This window comes from Bombus affinis, chromosome 7, assembly GCF_024516045.1.
Source record: "Bombus affinis isolate iyBomAffi1 chromosome 7, iyBomAffi1.2, whole genome shotgun sequence".
Classification (NCBI taxonomy): domain Eukaryota; kingdom Metazoa; phylum Arthropoda; class Insecta; order Hymenoptera; family Apidae; genus Bombus; species Bombus affinis.
In genome coordinates this window covers 5188591-5208736 of record NC_066350.1, presented here as the reverse complement: position 1 = coordinate 5208736, position 20146 = coordinate 5188591, and the positions used below count along the sequence as shown (strand labels likewise).

Sequence of the window (20146 nt, the reverse complement as noted above, 5' to 3'; positions counted from 1 at the left end):
ATCATCACATCGTGCGATGATAATTAATCCAAATTATCACGAAAACAATTAATCGGTCTGAATTATTGTATCTTGGCAACTTCCACAAGTAGTTTTTATACAATTTTATCGCGTGTTTTCAAACCGTATAGTAAACGGAAATAGAACGTGTAAAATAATTAAATCGCTCCAAAATATGAGAAATAAAAAGAAAAAGAAGACAACAAAGCCTAGTTATGCGTAATTTTACATTATCGTTATATCTAATTGAAGAAACACTTACATCGATTAAATTTTTATATAATATTTTGCTGTCACTTGACTCCGAAAGCGATAACATACTATAAATTATACGTAAATCTCTCGTGGTGATATTATTCTAAATTTTATAGTTACATATCTTTTCTCGTTATGTACTTGAAAATTGAAAAAAAAAAATACGAAGATTATTTCTAATTTTCTTCTCATATTTAAAGTTAATTGCCACGTAAGATTTAATAGTTCCCAATCATCGGCCCAAATTTTACAGTAGCACGCTCGTTTTACATCATTTTAGTGCCGCGAGTTACGAAAGTCAGGCGTAATTTTGCTTCTTGCCTAGGAGTAAAACACGGGAATTATCACGGGGAGAAAATGTTATCGTTCGAAGGGTATCGATTACAAGACAGCGAGCATGTCGAAACTCTGCGGCAAACATGATGGAAGCTTCAACGAAGATCCGAAGCGGTAACTTTGTGAAAGGTACCGAAAGACATTGTCGATGCCATTAATGGTACAAGCTATTAATTAATTAAAGTAACAACTTTGAACGCGTGTCAATACTTATATCAATTAGTTATTGTTGGGAACCTAAATGAAATTATATAACAGCGTATACCTGATAGAACCGAAATAGCGAGCTTGTAAAATTTTCCTTTAACTTTGGGAGAGAGCAACGACCGCATAAGTACGAGTTATTCGTGCGGGAGACGTGTTGTCCTCCAAATTCGATTTAAAATTATAAATCATAAATCTTCTTCGTGGAATTAATCATCTTATCCTTCAAATATTTCTAGCTCGTTACGTTCGAAGCTATACATCCTCACTTTTGCTAATGTCTCTTAGAAGAATTCCTAATTCTAGCTCATCGAGAATTCTTCTCTCCCTAGGTCCTCGCGTAATTTAGGTTTGTCAGAAGTTTCGAAAGGCCGCCTGGAACCGTTCGAAGCACGCAAACTGATAGTTAGAATGAGAAAGGTCGTGAAATAATTACAAAATTTCTAATAACTATGGTTGAGCCGTGACTCATTCGACATTGACCCATCGTTGCCTCACAGACTTGGAAAAAAAGAAAAAAAGAAACACGTATTTCTTAAATCTTCTTCTTTCCTTCTACAAGTTACCCGGTCTCTAGAGTGCTTCGAATTTTTAAATAAAGAGATGACTAATTGCACTTGTCGTAATGAAAAGTCCTGGGTAGTGCTGTCGGACAGTATAATACCTTGTACGAAATATTCAAAAGCCACTGTTTCCGCTCATTAGAATTGTGCTTCCTTTGACAGATCATTTTTTAAAAAAACCAGTCCACGGTGTTCGAAGCATCACCGTAAATCACGAGATTAATTATTTTCACGTATGTATCACTGTTTGCTGAGACACGCGCGCTTCTTAAACTTTCGTTGTTGCTAAAATCTCATTCTTTCTTCTCACAAGTATACCTTTACCGAATATGCCTTTCTTTCATAAAAAATGTTTCTACATTCAGGTTCGTTCCGGACCATTACGTAGGCGTACCATCGCTAAAAAATTAACGGTCGACGACGTCAGATATATATCGTTATGACGTAATACTCCTCTTTTGGAGGAGCTGACAGCAAGTATTTGTCAAAACGTAACAGCATTATCGACACGATTGATAACGTCAATAACAATACGTCAATAACAAGGAAAGTGTCATATAGCATATTGTACTTTATTTTACTATAGGGCAAACCTGTATTTATTAGATACTTTTATAACGAGCAAAAAACAAAGGAAGAGAAAAAAAGAAAATAAAACTAACAAATTGCGTTTCAGTACTTGAAATAAGAATAAAACGAAAGCCCTATTTTTCCCCATTTTGCACCTTTGGAGTGGGTAAAACAGTATACACTGTACGGTATTGGCGATTAAAGTAAATTAACAACGATAAAATCGAAGATAGTTAAGTTCTTCTGATCTACAGTTTTCGAGCGCCCTTCTGTTACACCCTGTACGTGCACTGTACCCAACTTTCTTGCAAGTACCCCTCAACATATTCTTCCTGATAAGCACATATACCATCTAACTTGATTCTTTCCTTCGACAACTTTTATTTCTTAGCTGTTGTTGGTTCTTATAAATTCGAAATAAATGTCCTCTTCTTTCTTGATGTAGCGAGTAATTGATTTTTGTATTCAGACTCCGGATATTCTCCGTTCTCTTGGATAACCTTCTATTTATAATGTTACAAGAAAAACGTAAACATAAAAGTACTACGGTGTCCTTCCTTGTCCTTTGTACAAGTTTTGCAAGATGAAAATTAAAATATCTTTTAAACTGATCATTTTTCGAGCCAAATCGAAGTACCTTGATACTTTTTTGCAGGGGATTAAAAAATGTTACATTGAAGCCTCTTTAAAGACGAATATAAAGAGAAATCAAGATATGTTGTTAAGTTTGGCCCATGAAGTCAAACAACTTTCATTTGAAACACTTTTTGCTACTTCTCGTACTTCGATACTCATAGAGAAACGATCACGCGTATACATTTAAAACTGACATACGTATATGTATCGTACGATCGAAAAGCGAGGGTTTTTTATTTTTTCAAGCTAGTCCAACGCATAAATTTTTTCTTTTGTATTGTATAAAAACAAGCGATATAAAAGGAAACATGGAAACGTGAAAACAGGAATCTGTTTTGTTCGTATATTGCGTAAGAAAATATGAAACTGGTCGTTCATAAAAGCAATAAGGAATACGTAAACAACAAATAAACTATATAAAAGTGACTTCTCACGCTCTTTAAAGAGAAGAGACGTAAACTCGTTGACACGGTGCTTATGCGTGTTGTCCGATCTACTCGAAGGAAGCTCCAGAAGTAATGCGATAGAAAATACAAGTTCCAAGCAATTTGTATATTTATAGCAAGTGTGTATCCACGGTAACGGTTATTATAATTGACGATCTAGGCGTGGATTGATTGCAGGTTGCTCGTGCCACAATCCAGCCGGGAAGGTTTTCTTTATTACGCGATACCGGTCATACGAAGGCTGAACCGGTATCACCGAGTGACATTTGAACGGAAAATGTCGGTGATAGCGGAGAGTATTTCAAACTATAAAAGCTGCATGCGATAGATGTGCACTCGCCAGTAGGGTTTTGCACGCGCTATCTGGAAATTCAGAAACCGAGGTTGGACGATCGCGTCGACACCGTCAATAACCAAGTATGATCGATAGATAGACTTTCGATCGTTATCTTAGCGCGCACACGTTCCATCGATTACCGATTAACAGGCGTATCGTTGCAACTACTTACGGCACATTTGAACGCTTAACTTAATCATCGCGTTCGTAAAACGACTTAATTGAATTAACCGGCCTAAACGGATAACTGCTTCGTTACTTAGATTTATGATCGGACACTTGTCACGGTTTTAACGAGATACGCGATAATTAACCGATACGAAAGTATAATACGTAATACAGATAGGATTACGCGTATCTACTCGTCGGAAATACAGTACATATGAAGTTCAACATATAGCTGTTCATACATATATAGTTTATTTTCTAATTTTAGTGAATTTTAGTAGACTTTTTATTAATTCTCTAATTAATTTTAATAAAAATTCCAATAAATAGAATTCGAACGAACAAAGTTCTGCACGTTACGATATCACGGATACGCGTCACGACAGTAATGACTTTTTTCAGACATTTTTCCACCCATTATTTGCACCATGCACTTCCGGACAATTTACCTGCTGAGTGTGGTAGTTATGGCGTTAGCCGCGGACAAACCGATCGCCATCGTCAGTCAAAGTCAAGATATCAGTCCGGATGGAAGTTTTTACTCGAAATGGGAAACCGCTAATGGCATTGCCGTCGAGGAAGAGGGTGTTCTGAAGAATCGTGGTCAAAAGGATGCGGAAGCCGAAGAAGTTCGCGGCTCGGCCTCGTGGACCGCGCCGGATGGTACGAAAATAAACCTCGGTTGGTTAGCAAACGAAAACGGTGCCACATTTCAAGGGCCGCATCTGCCAACACCACCACCCACGCAACCAATACCCGTTCTCATCCAGCGTGCCCTCGACTGGATAGCCGCACATCCCTCTAAAGACGCGAGAAACGGATTGTAGTTTTCCGCTATGTTTCGTTCTTAACAGGACAGTATCGCGCGAAGAAATCGACCGCGTGCTTTTTTCCTCCGAATGATTTAAAGAATTTGACTTTATGTACGTACGTCTCTCTGGAAATTTGAATTCTCTTGCCTGGAATTCACCGAACTACGCTATCCGTGTGTAAGTTGTTCGAAGAATATGCGACGAAGAAAAGCATTTCGTAAGAACTAAGATGTAAAAACTTTAGATTAAACGTATTATAGATCGATGAACCGATGTTATTAATTGATCGCCATAATGTATTCGTACCTCGCTATCGATTAATTAAAAGATTGCCTTGTAAATAACGTAAGTAATATAGTACTATTACAGTCGATTTATATTACAATAAAGTCGTTTGTGCTCGTGCGACGAGTATTCAACGGTAATAAAGAAATAAATCGTGTTTGTGTAAAATTAAGTGGAAAATGGACTAAAAATATAAAAGATAATCAAACAAGATGATCTATCGTCGTTACTTAATTCCATTTAAATGAAATATTTTGACAAAAATATGGCAGTAAAATCCATACGCTGCAATTAATAATATTCCGAATTATAATGCTGGCTCGGTATACGATAAATGACAAACTGAAGAGAAGAAGGCGAACGTCGGTTCTGCGAGTTGTCGTGGCACTGGAATCTCGGCGAAACAACACGCGGATTTCGTAGGCGATCTATTTGCAAGCAAAATAGCTCGCGACAGGTGCAACGCGATAGCACGGAAGTCGAGGTCGAAGGTTGCCGTTGCGGCGAAGGAGACAGAGAAATATGGCATAAGTGTCAGAGTAGGAAAGTTGCTCGTTGCAGCACCTGCATCGCTGCTGTCGACGATGTTGTCCTCGTTCGTTTGGATTACACGCGCCTTGCTAGACGCAGAAAACCGTTTAACCGTGTAAATAGCACGCGCCCATCGTTACGCCTATTTACAGATTATTTCGTTAAATTGTTTGCGCTAGCATGGCGACAATGAAAATAATATAGACTCATGCGCGTTGTAATACGAAAATGTCATTCGGTCGAAGTGTAATAAGTGGTGCCCACTTCTTCTTACGTCTTACGTATTGTGGTTACAGCGACACAAATACAGTAGGTACACTAGCGTTCATAACTATTTGAATATTTGATTCGTTTCGATCAAAAGGTTGATATTGTTATCATGTTTTCAGCGTTGTAAGAAAACGCCTCTCTGTTGTTAATACTTTATCACTTACCATAATTCGTAATTAAAATTAATCGACGACTAAATAGGTAGCAACAAATTGAAACTTAATACAAAGAAGGCAAGGGTGAAAAGAAGATAATTCATGTCGGAAGAGATATTTATGAAGAGAAGAAGAATGATTGCTATCTTTATCAAATTTTGTCTCGCATACTAAATTTACATCACGTCACAATTTAAACAACGAAAGATATAGAAATAATTTATGTGTCCATCGACAAGCAATAAAATATCATCCAATGCTATCAAACTGCATTATGCTACAGATGGCAAAATGTCCTGTTGCATTTATTAGAAAATCTTGATTTCCTAACGATGCAAACGGTAAATTCGGTGAAAAGTTTCTTGGTATACCCGACACTAAAGTTTAATAGTTTGATAGGCTTTGAATATAGAAAGTTTATTAACTCGAACTTTGCGATATTCTAAGATATCGTAAATGAAGCTGATTATTCTATATCATGAAGGAAGGTATGAAAATATATTCGGTAATTCATCTTTGTTTAAGACGTGATTTATGACTCTTGACACGTACTCTAATGATGCCCTCGGAAAGCTATCGTATATACTAAGATAAAAGTTTCACCGATGGTTTTGCATAGATGACAGAAGTTGGAACGGCCGAGTATTATGTAATTCCATTGTAAACGTGGAACATATCTCAGGTATACTAAAATAGAAGTGTATAACGCTGTCGTTCGTGAAAGTTCAACGAAAGTTTCAGACACAATCAATAATCCTTCGTCGCGTCATCGAGGAGACGTTGACGCACGAGACCGATATAAGACGATTCGTTGAGAAAGTTTGGCGTTACGTGTGACTAATTGACTAACACGTGTTTATATCAAGTCAGCAATTAGTAATAATTAAGATCGTTCCATGGTCATTTCACGTCTATCAAACTCGACGAAATTTAAGAAAATAGAGAACGAAATATGCTAATGTTATTTGATTGTTCTTTTTATTTCTTAACATTTTATATTTATAATATCGTACCGTTGATTTAAATGAAACGATTCGAACGCGTTAAGAAAAACAAATGTCGATACAAGCATATAGAAAAACGTGCATTAGTTCTCTTCGTAAAAATTTTGATTCTTATCAATTTTACTATTGCTATGTTGGTTGAACTTTGCGTGGAATATAATTCTTAAGTTACGGCAATTTGCTGTTTCATTTGCAAGGAAATGCAACAAAAGGCAAACGAGACCGCGTTATCCACAAGACCGTCGTCTTCGAATAAATTACCGGAGGACGTCCTTTATGTCCGCGGTATCGCGATTGATTAACGATGTCGAGGCAATTCTACAGCGAGCACGTGCTTAAAACGTTGTACTACGTCGCGTCGTGCTGAAACTTTCTATCGTAAATCAGCGCGTACCTTAGAGAGCACGGATCAAACGAGAACGAATCAAATTCCTCGAAGAAACTACGCTCCTCTTTCAGATTGCGCTTGGAATTTGTATTTTGTATTTACGATTGCAGTGCCGCGGGATTATTTCGTTGAAACGAGCCGGCGCTGATATGAATAATTGGAGCGGAATCGTAAATAATGACAAGGAAGTGTCAACAGAGAAGAGAATTTCGCGTGCATTTACAACGTGACTCTGTAGTTGCAGGCTGCACCCGTAGCTGACCCGTTCTGTCCTAGCCTTTCCTAAAGCGACTGTAAACTAGCCTTAATTCAATCTGCGTTTACATTCGATCCAGCTAACAGTTCCGGCCAAAGTGGACAAATTCGGGGCCAAAGAATAAATACTGTTTTGATACAAAGTTACGATTGAAGTTAACGTTGACAGTTCGACAAGTTTGTTTTGCCAAGCGGAGAAGCAAATTGTAGTCAAATTTTCAAAGCTGCATCCGGTAAGCGAGACGTCTCGGCAATCAGAGAAACGTTTCGTACAACTTGACGCAATAACGTAGGTAACGTTAGTTGTTTCTATTTTGTAATAATCTTGGTTAACGTAAAAATCAGTCTCGATATCACTGTATCATTCTCGTATACCTTCTACGTAAATGTACGGGAATAAAAATACGTAAATACGACAGGCAAAGAGATAAGACGAGGGTGTGTCTTGAATTGCAACATTTATTTCGTATGCATCGTAATATGTACGTACCTGGCAACGATTGTGTACATGTTCGCTGCCCGTGGTACATACTCGCGTCTGCATGTGTTACAATACACGATACATATATAATACGATATAATATATCGATATACAATACACATATACGTCCGTAAAAGTATACAATAAATATTTACAACAGATTGAACCAGAGTAATACGCGTTTCGTTAGAGCTTGGACTGCAAGAGGTGACGACGGGGCGATTCATCGTAATTCACGTTAGAAGAAAATTGAACGTAGCTCGTTTTGAGATCACTGACGGTACACGTCTCATCCTTTATACCTGATTCTGGTCCTCTTTGCTCGGGTGCGCCGCTATCCATTCGAGCGCCTTTTGAATGAGCGGCGGTATTTCTGGTGTAGTAGGTAGGTGAGCGCCCTGTGGTTGAAAACCTTCCTCGTTCGCAACATACGTCAACGAGATTTGTTGACCGTCGTCGCTCGGATAACTGAAGCTACCCTGAGCGTTCATCGCCTCGTTCTCTTGGCCAGCGTTCTCCACATGACCCTCCTCTTGCGCTTTGATCCCATTCCCGGACTCGTAGCTCCATTTGTACGAACCGTCCGGATTTGGACCCTCTTGACTTTGGCTAACAATTGGTATCACGTCCTCCGCTGGGGCAGCTGCCACGCAGCTTGCTAGTGCGATCACGGCTATCTGAACATCCGAAAAACAGAAATAAGTCGCGACTTTGCCTTTATCGTTCTCGACGTCGCCGTACATCGAGTCGTCAGATCGCGCCCTATTGTTCTTCGACTCTCTTCTCTTATCTTCTATTTCGAACGGTACGATAAATCGCACGTTCCGACGTTTTCACGTTGGAGCACTACTCGGAACGAGGAAACCGACTTTTATTTCCAAGTCGAATCTATGCAGTTTCAGTAGGGTGAATACGATTTTCGGATATCGCTTCGAAGCACATGATTTCGCGTTTATACGATATTCTACGAATTCGTACGATATCTAATTCGTCCAACGCGCTATCAACTTGCGTACGTTTACGTTGCCCCAATTTGAACAAAATTACGAAACAACGTTCGAACATCCCGCGCGAATCACTCTCTAGCTCGCAAATGACGCGTCTAGCTTTTGTACCTGCATCGAACTGGCAGGCACGCATTTAATTGAAGCGATTTCAAAGTTTGCTCGAGTCCTTAACGCAATGTTGGTCATTATAGCTGAGCGGTAAAACAAACGCGACACGCAATTTCGCGTAAAGACGCGAGGACAAATGGACCAGGGTGGAATGCTGTCGTGAACGCGCGCGCCTATGTATACATAACTTGCTCGATGTTTACGTTATTGCGTTTAAACACCTATAAATTACGTCGCGAAAGATCGATTTTCACGTAATTACACGCCTGTGAAGCGCGATTTAAACGGTAGAACGGATCACGTATCGATTCGAGAAATCGATTGCGAGAGTATCCGTCGTTTAATCCGACCGTGTGCACTGCGAGTGGCTCGTATTGTCGAAAACGGCGGGAAGCTTGCCGCAGTAGTGATACCGTTTCGAGTCAGCCACTACTCGAATGGTAGTATGACGGTTATTAAGTCAGACGTAGTCGCCGGCGTTTCATAACTGTTCCAACGTTTATCGCGTTAATAACATTTTCTGCTATCGATACCTTTCCGCGTAAACATCGAAATTGCTAACCGTTTACATAATTAGAATATATAAGTAAAGATTAATAGAGACTGCTTTCGAGTTGATAACGAATATATAACGAAACATGTAGAACAGGGAATACTAGCTATAACAGGAATACTAAAGGATTAATCGCGTGCCAAGAACGTACGTGTTTATCTACTTTGTGCGGTGAGTTATAAAACTTCGATCGACTATCTAACGAGATAATTTAGAGATCTTGAAGTCCGAGACGGATGTACACCAAGCGCACACGATCCTTGTTAAAACTGCAGGCCTCTCTATATTCCACCCTACTCACCTCTCGACCATTCGTCTCGTTAGACTTGCGTAGGAAATCGCAATACGTCCCCGAATCGAGCGAATCAAACGGCACAGGCAACGCGTATCACAGTATCCCGGAATGTATCACGCACAGAAACGAAAAAATCGTGTTCTCGACGGATCACTCGACGAATCTCTGTGGATCAGAGAGCTCACTCTGACGACGTTCCGATTGGTCCGGATTTTCGTTTCCGCGAGTTTCATCCTAGGTTTCCTCGTCCCGAGATCTTTCCGCTGGCGATTTTTCTCTTAATTACGCTTACCAGTGACGTGTACATGCTGCAGCAGTAATCGCTGATGGGCAAGTGTTTATCAAGCCCCGCAGCGCTCGTCGTATATATACCCCTGGAGGCATCACCAATACGATCGTTTGGCCAAGTAACGATAGCCACCGTGCACCTAGGAGGACGCACATGGGACACGACGACACGGCGACAGACAAAGAGGCACGATCGAGACGAACAGAGAGGGAACGATTGTGACACAGAGGTAGAGGTACCTTAAGAGGGGTTACACGGATCCTCGTTTAACGCGCGCGCGATACGCGTTCGTGTGTATCTATGCGAGGAAACGTACAGGGACAGCAACACATAGTACATCACCCGGAGAGAGATTACCTTGCCGGGGATCAGCATGTCACATTACGCTAAATGTCATCGGGTCCCCGTTAAAGGATGCTTGCTCAATTGTCATAATTTCTTTAACGACGCGCCACCATGCCATCGGGGCCCTTTAAGTCGATGTTTATCAGACGAGTTCGAGGGTTGACTTGCCACCTATCGATTCGCGTCAAACCGATTCGGACAGGGTTACGAGTTGGTAACCGAGACGCGTAACAGAAGATGACAGCTCTAATAGGAATACGTTGGATAATGATTTATATCGCCCCTGTCTTACATCGGGATGATTTGGCACAGTCGAGTCGGAAATCGCGCAGCTTAAGATTCGATTGTATAATTTGATGCTGTACAACTAACGAGTAACAACGATAACTGTTCGAAGATACTGATGTATATAGTTTAGTTTCTAAGGTAAGGCTGACGCATCTCATACTCGTATATAATCTGTGAAAAATTTATTTTACCATTTATACTAACATTGAAAAAGGAGGGAGTTTATCTTTTTCAACGAGGCAAATATTTTCGATGTATCGTGAAAATCGAAACTATGCAAATTTATCGTATAACGATTATTGACATAATCAATACCGACTTTATATTGACGATCGTGTAAATTTTTCTTATTTGTATTTTTGATTTAATTATAAAGTCGGGACTACGTTACCGATACCATCGAAGGAGTCGGAATATCACGAATAAATCTTACTTATCTGAATATTATATATTTTCGTTGTTTGCGCTTGATTATACGCAATAATATGTAAGATATTTGGTCGATGTACCAACTATTTACATCGTTGTTGATTTCCTTCTTAGGAGTAAAACTTCTAAATCAAACACGTAATGCGTAGATAGAATTTTACGTCAATGACGATAATTACGTGACACGTAATAGCATATATTTCGCTATTTTATTTAAATAGCGTTTAACGCGCAATTACATTCTATAATTCTTATGTCTCGCGTTTGCGTCGTATTTCGTTTCTTCGGCATTATTCCATGCATTTCACTTTCGTTCCTTCTGGACAAAGTGAAGGTACTTTGCAACACTTTCTGTGTATCTTTCTATTCTATTTGAAACATACCAGACGCGTCACCATTACCTTGAATTAAGTATGGGCGTGCGTTTGTTTAATCAATGTTACCCGATTGGAACGTCAAGAGTTGATCATCGATAGATATTCATCGATTGTATATTAATTATAATACTTTTCCATACAAATTTGCTTTGCATAAAAAAAAATTTCTGTTAATCTAACCTGACCGTGGTACTTGCCGTACACGTTATAATGGAACGTGGCATTTAAAATCTGCATTTAATCAACGATATATGTAGCTACGCGATGAAATACAAAAGGTCGTAATCCGATCGAATATTTACCTTTGCGATTAATTTTCTGCGATGCCTCGGAGATGGTCTCGAGAGAAAAATGAGCGATTGTCTCTAGTGACGTGTACTAAAGCGTAAATACGGTTTAAAAACTAGCGTATAATCGTGTTTGATGATATTAATCATATTTCCACTTGTAGAAGAAGAGTTTTCATCTTCCTTCTACGATCGCTAGACCTGACTATAATCGAATCAACTGATAAATCACTCGGCTAAATCGTCCAAAGAACGATGAATTATATACCAGAAGACGTTATTCCGCTTCTTTTATGGAAAATACAAGGAATACGCGAAGCTGTAATAAATTCTCGTTTTCTTAGGAATGTCAAGTACCCTGCTGGAAACGTCAGTTGTGATGGTGCGTGATTCACTGAGACGCGTCATCGATATCTATGGACAATCTTCTTCGAGCAATGCTTCTGTCCGGATACAGGCATTTTTAACTACACGAGGTAGCAACTACGGGAAAAAATAACTTGTGGCTTCTCGACTAATGGAAATGCTTTTTCGTACGTTCTTCTATTTCGTTACCCTTTGAAATCAGGAGAAACTAACTTTTAGAGCCCATCGAGCATAATTAACATGATATGCTTTACGAGAACAATTTTGTTTCGTTTCTATGAAAGTTTCGTAAAACTTAATCGCTAACGTTTACATGTGGTTGTTTGCGGAAAAACTTCAAGTACAAAATAGATATAGTAACACAAAAAATACTACAAATTACGGCTGCTCTGTTGTAGCGAGAGAATTTCTATGTACGATAATGTAATTGGAGGTAAAGTGGAATTTATATGCTAGAGAAATAAAATTTCTGCTTTTTAATAAAACAAATACTTTTCTTTACGATTTATTGTAATTTACAATTGTAAAGTCTTATAATCCTCGTACTTCGTAGTCTTTCGGTACGGCACTCTAAACAAAACAAACAACGAAAGCTGTAAATCATCGTACGCCCATGATTTGCCGATTGACACGTTAAGATGCAAAACAAACAGTCACCGGTTCACCAGATACCAGATAGTAGCGTGGTAAATATAGGGGAAAGTCTGTCGCGATATGTTTGAAGTTTTAATTAGCTGGGTTACGTAATATGACCGGTGCAAACAAAAGATACGTGCATAAATATCACTCGTGAAAGTAGCGGACTAGGTACCATCTTTCGAGAATATATCGTTGTATTGACCGGAGCGTCGCTCGAGGGGTTGAACCGAGTCGCCTCTACATCTGCGTTCTTCTACTTTTTTATTTCGTTAGAAATTCACTTTCCGTAGCTTGCTTTTTCTCGTATGAAGTTAATAAACTTTCTAACAAGCAGGTCTGCTTGTAACAACGTATCGATGTAAAAATAACTTTACACGGAACGTTTGCTGTACGATGAATATAGTAAATTTATACTACAATCTTAATCGTTCGATCTTATATTCGCGGATATCGTACAACACAGATGTGGGAGACGCGATAAAGTAGCGGGTAGCGGATAGATAAATTACAAAAGTAGCTAGATTTCCACTTTATGACGATAAAACACCTCGATGAAATTGAAAATCAATTGCTGCTTTCACACGATACGTATTATGAAACGTTGAGGAATAACAAAGGGAGCATCGAAAATTATACCACTATAATTTCCAAGCAAAAAGCATCGTGGCAAACTATTCTGTATTCGGTACACCGCGTCCGTGACTCGTTTGCGGAATAACTTCTTCCTCGAGATTAATACCCGGACTTCGGGGAGCTGAATTCACGGTTTGTAAATTATACCGCTTTGAATGCCAGCCCACGCAAGCAACAGCCACAGACTGAACGACACGAAACCCATCGATGCGAAGGAATCGTGAATTTTCGTTTCCCTAACGAAGCGCTGCGATTCTTTTTTTTTAATTGGTGATTAAACATGCTCGGTAGTCTCTCGTTATTTCGCTGCGGCGAAGGCTTTCGCGTTCCCTCATTTTTATCTTGTTTTTTTTCTCTGTCCCTTGTCAAAATTCGTTTCGAAATAACTGACTCATCGAGAATTTGCGAGAACCGATCGCTACCTTGGAAATCTTTAATAAGGATCTGTTCGATTTTGTAAACAAGTTATCTTCCTAGCGAAGCAACGATATTTACACATATTGTTTTCGTTTCCTACCATACACTTATTTTCACTTTCCATTATTCATTAGTATGCCGTTCTCTTTCAACGTTCTTTTTATATCCTGCCTCGTTCAGCAATATTACGCAAAATATTTACTAAATGCGAGATTAAAATTTAAGAGTCAACGGTAGATCGAAAGGTTATACGTATACACTTAAACATATAATAGTTTAGTGATGCAATAGCTCGAGCATTATCTTGTCTTCCGAGGGAATAACCAACATGTATAGAGTAATCAAACGTACTTGCGTCACGGCATCTTGCTTACACTTTGGTACAAACCCGATTAATAACGTTCTATGGCCTGAAGCGATCGATTAAGCGAATGACAAAACTGAGTTTAAAAACAATAACGAGTGTTATTTGTCACTATTATAAAGTGCTATAGCTCGGTAGACAGATCTGTTAGCTCCCTATTCTATTACGATGTTTGTTACGATGTCCTTTCTTGCAAAGTAAAATTGCGTTCCTATGGCAGAAAGCATCTCCACGATAAATACGCGAAGGTAAGAATGAAATCGATATTTAAATTTTGTAATAGAGGAAAGTAAAATGATTCGATCTATGAACGATAACGACATTTTATGATAGTCCTCTCCGATGAAGAAAAAAACAAATTTCTGATGTTTTGAAGCAAATGGTCGAACAATTTGAACCTCTTTCTTACTTTAGGCGACTGCCTGGCTTAAAAAAATTCCTCGGAGGAAATAAACGAAGGCATTGATCATCGTTAAAATGTCAACGATGAATACGAGAACTGCCTGAGAGTCAACAGCCGACCATATTTACGGAACATAGAAACTCCGATGTTCGTTGGACCAAGTCGTTTGACTCTTCGAAAAAAGGTAATCGTATGACAGACCAGCAATAAAGTCGATGATTCCCTTCGACCGTTCGTTGCTTTCATTGACTCGCTTGTTCGATCCCGCTGATACACTCTGACTTTCTCCCTCTCCTTTCCTCTCTTTCACATTCTTTCGCATTCTGATTCATAATCTTCAGTTATTCTATCTTCCTTCTCCGCCTCTCTCTCTCCCTCTCATCAACATTTATAAATTTCACCTTATGCGCTCATACATATTTTAATTCATCTCCTTGCTTCTTTCTCTGTGTCTTGTTCTCCTTTCATCCTTTTTCGTGTCACGTACAATGTTCGCCAAGCCGGTATCTCCGTCTCCGTTTCAACGTTCATCCCACTCCCCCTCTCGTTCTATCCGTCTACATTCGCGTGGGGTTTTCATTCAAGTACGCATTCTTCGGAATGCGCAGGGCTCGTAAGTGCATCCGCGTGTAACCTTTCTGTAAATATAAAACCTCTATTGCAACAACCGCGCCGCGTATCGTACTTATAAGGCCGTTGGAAATGCATTACCTTGCCATCTGATATTTTAAATTTCCTCGCTGTTCTTCCTTTGCGAACTTTCGAAAGCAGTCTGCGCGGTAGTTTCAGACTCTTGGAGTCGTGCGATCGAACCCTTGACAACAATCACTTTGGCACTCGTTGTACTTATTCTCATGAGTTACCAGGTTTTCCTTTGTAACGGAGCGTAAACTTTTTAAAAGAAATGTAATTTGACGACAATTTACTCGGACCAGCCTGTACACTTTTTCTTAACTTTTATACTTTTCGCATATGAAATGCCAAAAGATAGCGTAAAAGCGTATCTACTTAAGATAAAAATATAATTTTACGTTTCAGATAGATTGTGGTACTTATACATAAATTAGCAATTTACATTCATAAATACTTGCAGATAGAGTAGCTAGAAAATGGAATATTTTACGCAAATTACATTCTTTCTACATTACACTTTTGCTCATTCAACGAAATAGAATTCCAATAGAAGGAAATACCAATCCTTGAGATTAGAATTTTGATAAAATTATTTACTGATTTATTTAGCTTCGTACGTTTCAAGCAACTACCATACTAAATCATAGTACGTAGAATACACGCTATGATTAGTACATAGAATATTATAGTACATAGTACGTTAGTACATAGAAAAGTAATCGAGAAACAAATGTTTTAAGAACTTAGAAAGGAACTTTAACACTTTCAATTCGACGTCTGATTCATCGTCGATTACTTCACTAATGTTCACATGTACCCTAAACTATTTCGTAAGTGTAATATCGAAACTGTATACGCAAGTTATAACACCTAAGAATAAAATTTATTTCCATTTTTTTATTCTAAATTCCAGCATTTTTTAAATCGTCAAATGGTCGAGGTTTCAGGAAAGATAAAGAAAGAAAGAATGCTCTCAGAACGGTGGAACGATAGAAGGAAATGTCTATATCGGTTATGTACACAGAGGCTCGTTGAAGTTAGAAAAATACGCTCGAAAGGCGGTCCAATCGATTCTTAAATTTCAAGCATCGTCAACTGCTGAATTACGGAGCGCTGGATCAACGATTGCCATGTAACGATCGGTCGAATCACTTTCTCGCGGAGCCTAGGCCCACGAGAGCAAACACAGGTCGATCGACGACTTTCCCAACAGGATTTTTTATGAGAATCGTCCTCGAGGCAAAGTATACAAAGATACACGTGCGTTCGTCGCACTACCTGCACCATGGATGAAAGTGAAATTGATTTTGGCACGGGTTACGTCTTCTAGCCTGCGGCTAGGCGCTCTCTTAGAATGCTCGCGGTATACGCTTATATGTCAAGGTCGTCTTCTACCATAACTTCTTCGTCAGTTTTACGATTTATTTGCGTTGCGCGCTCATTACCGTCTTCGATTCCCCGAGGCTCGACATACTCGCGCGAAGCCGCTATCGATCATCTCCTTTAGAAATTCCTGATGCAACATTTTATTTTATCGGTCGATTTAAAGCGTCTCTTTCGCGCGAATTAAATCGCGAAGCGATGTTCGCGACGCTGGAACGCCATAATCGAGAAAATCTCGCAGATTCTCTTAACTAAGCATTATGGAGGAAACGTCTACGAAAAGATGTCACACAGTCGATAATTAATGGCTCTCGAGTAGAGTATATTAACAACGTTTTATTAATTAAAACCGCTTTATATAATCCGATACTGCTAAATCGCGCGACTGTTTATTTTCGCCATAATTAGTCAAAGATTACGGGGGGAAATACGATTCATTTCGCATCTCTCGTTTTAATCAGCCTTGAAAGGTACAAGAAGTTCAAGATCCAGAAACAACAGGAATTATCTACTAATTATAAAAGAGTAATGTAAATCGTCGACGCGAACAGAGGATAGTTCAATGACTAGAAATATTTCGATTCTCGGAAATGAAGATACGAAAAATTCCCCTCTTCCCCTGTACTTGTTCGTTTTTCGCCTAACTTGTAGTTTTTGAAATTTAAAAAAATACCTAACTCTTATACTCAAACACCCGCTTCACATTTTCAAATATATCATAAAAGATGTATTATAATATTAACGTTGTTAGAGAAATAGATATTTCAAGGTACATGTTCGTTATGGCTGGAACAAAGGGAACAGGATGCGCAACGAGTTCGTAACAAGTTGTTTCTAAATGTTATTTCTACCATTAAAATAATGTTTTGGGCCGCCGCTGGCTAGTATACCGGAGTATGTGTATTTTACTTAATACGTTCTTATCCGGACGGAACACGTATGCGCTATCAGCTTTACTACGTGTTCCGCATTTAAGCGCATAAATCCGAAAATTCTGCTCTCGCATAAAATTACTCTGAAATTTCAGCTACCCAAGTCGTCGTCTTTGGCTGAGAGTTATTCAGCTCGAAGGCATGACGAGCAGCTAGCAGGAGTTCGCTTAAAGGCTTCGTATCTTTAAAGTGTCGCGTTATTTACTTTGTTGCATAACATGACAATGATTTTCCACGCACCTCCCGTTACGTAATACGATGGACGAGCCACGAGCCACTGTGTCATTATATTTCAAATGTGTTTGCACGTGTAGGAAAATTTGAGAGAGAGGGAGAAAGCTTTCTTTGCTCCTTTCTCTACCTCTCTTCCTCTCTCGTGTATTGTTTTCTTCATTATAATCGAAGCCTAACAATTCCCCTAATAAGCAGTCGAAATGATCTTTCATTATTCCTTCTTACTCGTTCTTCCTTTGCTACATCCTTATCTTCTTTTATATCGAAACACAATAATTTATTTGAAGAGAAATCAGAAATATCTTTCTTTTTCCTTCTTTCTCCTTATATTCTTTCTTTTTCATGCTATTTCCGTCGTTTTCGTTTTTTTTCTAAAATTTAATCACTTCGTAGATAAAGTCGTAAAGTCTATCGGATTTCGTCTTGTACATCTACCTCAGGCTCATAAGCCATCGAGATTTATAATTCGAGATTGTCAAAGAAATTTCGGCTCTTTGCCCCATACGACTGACTTCGACGAACAGGTGATATTTAAGAAATAATTCGCTGAATAAGTTTTTATCGCGTGTTGGTTGCGATAACAATGCTCACAGTTGTACGAGCATCGTTAATCGCGCGAACGATACTCCTTTTTACGTAATCTGCGGGCTCGAAGCCAAGACAAACTTAATTACCCTGATCCATGTAATCGATCGATTCTATTCCATGTTAATTTCAATTACTCGACCATATTTCCTAACGCATAGAATTAACTCGTGTATTTACGCTTATATCACGATATTTACGTAAGCCTCAAAACAATACGCAGTCACGCCATCATGATCAGAGTAGAAAAATTCGACGTAAATCGTTCGACCGATATCTACGACGCTATTCTTGCGACGTTTTCTTGTCAGTGGAATTCCGCGGGTGTCGTGACAAGGAAGCGAGGAACGGACCGCATCTCGGGCATGCAGACGATAAATAGAAGACTTTCTCCGTTGCTATGTGTCTTTGCTACGATCGAAGAGCTCGCTCGATACGAGCAATTAGATTTGCCGGTCTAGTTGCGGTTGCGAAATCTGGCCATCCAGCTTGTTGCACGACCTTTGGGACTATTCTGTCCGTGCAATGACGCGACCCCTAGCCACGAAGAGGATGCGGCATGATCGCCGCGCCGATTAGATATTTCCAGTTCTCCACTGTTCCACGTTCAGCGTGTTCCCGATGACTGCAGATTCGTGCAAAGATACTCGTAACCCGCAACTCCATAAAGCCGAATTTACGCTGTTTCGCTTTGCAGGAACACGACGAATGGACGCTGATTTCATCCTTGTTTTCATCGGGGATGAAAGCGACACGGTGTAAATTCGGCTGAAGCTTCGAACGTGAATTTCTACGAAGAACGTGCGGATCGAGGGAGCACGGCTAGTTCTTGATAAATGGATTGCACGACTGCGATTGCTAATCGAAGGGTGAATTATGCGTTCACCTTTCGCAAAACTCTCTTACCGTCGTCTGTATATTTTTACCGACATTTAGCTGTATCGCGGACTTACCAGCCTAGCTGAGACGACTAATTCTTCGGTCCAAACGCAGGCTTCCGTACTTTTGTCATAATTTAAAATTAATATCGATATTAAAATTACTTGCCACGCGAAAGGAACATCTTACTCCCGGCTTTGAGAAACAGAATACAATGCAAGCAAAACGTTCGTTTATTCATTGTCGTTATAGAGAAAATTGTTGAAGTGGTCATCACTTCTACGAAAATTCTACATCTGATCTGTTTAGTTTTCTCAAGCGCTGAAGCCATCGACAGCATATAGACAAAAGACTAGCATGAAGGCAGACCATAAACAGTAGACAGGCGACGTTGGCTTCGGAGTTTTCAGTTATAAGGTAACACTGCTAGCGTGTGGATCTAGACCAGCTCAAATTGTATTCCTACTTATTATTACACTTCTCTATTAAATTAAATATATATATTTTGTACCTTACACTTTATCCACGCGTTTTCTCTCTTTATACATCTAATAAGCTCAACAAAAATTATATTTCGTTAACTTCATTTTCAGTTGATCGATTTACCGCGTTTCTCTCTGTCGACAAAATTTTAATAAACATCTCTCTCTCTCTCTCTCTCTCTCCTTCCATCTTTCTCTTATGAGCGTTATAAAACGTTTATCGTAAGCAGAAGACTCATCCGCAGGAATAATCTTGTACCACGTTCAACGATTAATTCCACGAATACCATGCAGTAGCTAACCGCAGTTAACAGATTGGCGATTTAATCGGCTTAATCGACGATATGTTAAATATGGAAAATAACTAATACATTAATTCCAAGGACATCGTTCGAGTAGTTACGAAGACTGGTTTTTCGTTCAAATATTATTCGCTTAATTAGTTGTTTCTTACACAAAGTGTCCAGAGGAGAGCTACAATACGTAGTTTCCTTATAACTACGATAGAACTTCATCTGTTCG

The 20146-nt window shown here is 39.2% G+C and overlaps 2 protein-coding genes across 2 annotated transcripts; one reads left to right on the top strand and one right to left on the bottom strand.

Moving 5' to 3' along the window:
• Window positions 1–3326: 3326 nt before the first annotated feature.
• Window positions 3327–4592, top strand: LOC126918575 (endocuticle structural glycoprotein SgAbd-8-like). Its single transcript, XM_050726631.1, has 2 exons — window positions 3327–3427; window positions 3918–4592. Exon 2 carries the CDS (start codon window positions 3944–3946, stop codon window positions 4340–4342), a length of 399 nt encoding a protein of 132 aa, XP_050582588.1. The 5' UTR covers window positions 3327–3427; window positions 3918–3943; the 3' UTR covers window positions 4343–4592.
• A 3064-nt stretch (window positions 4593–7656) lies between these two features.
• Window positions 7657–10107, bottom strand: LOC126918576 (endocuticle structural glycoprotein SgAbd-8-like). Its single transcript, XM_050726632.1, has 2 exons — window positions 9952–10107; window positions 7657–8373 (listed from the first exon to the last, which is right to left on the bottom strand). The coding sequence occupies exons 1-2, from the start codon at window positions 9964–9966 to the stop codon at window positions 7993–7995; spliced, it is 396 nt and encodes a 131-aa protein (XP_050582589.1). The 5' UTR covers window positions 9967–10107; the 3' UTR covers window positions 7657–7992.
• Between the last annotated feature and the right edge of the window lie 10039 nt (window positions 10108–20146).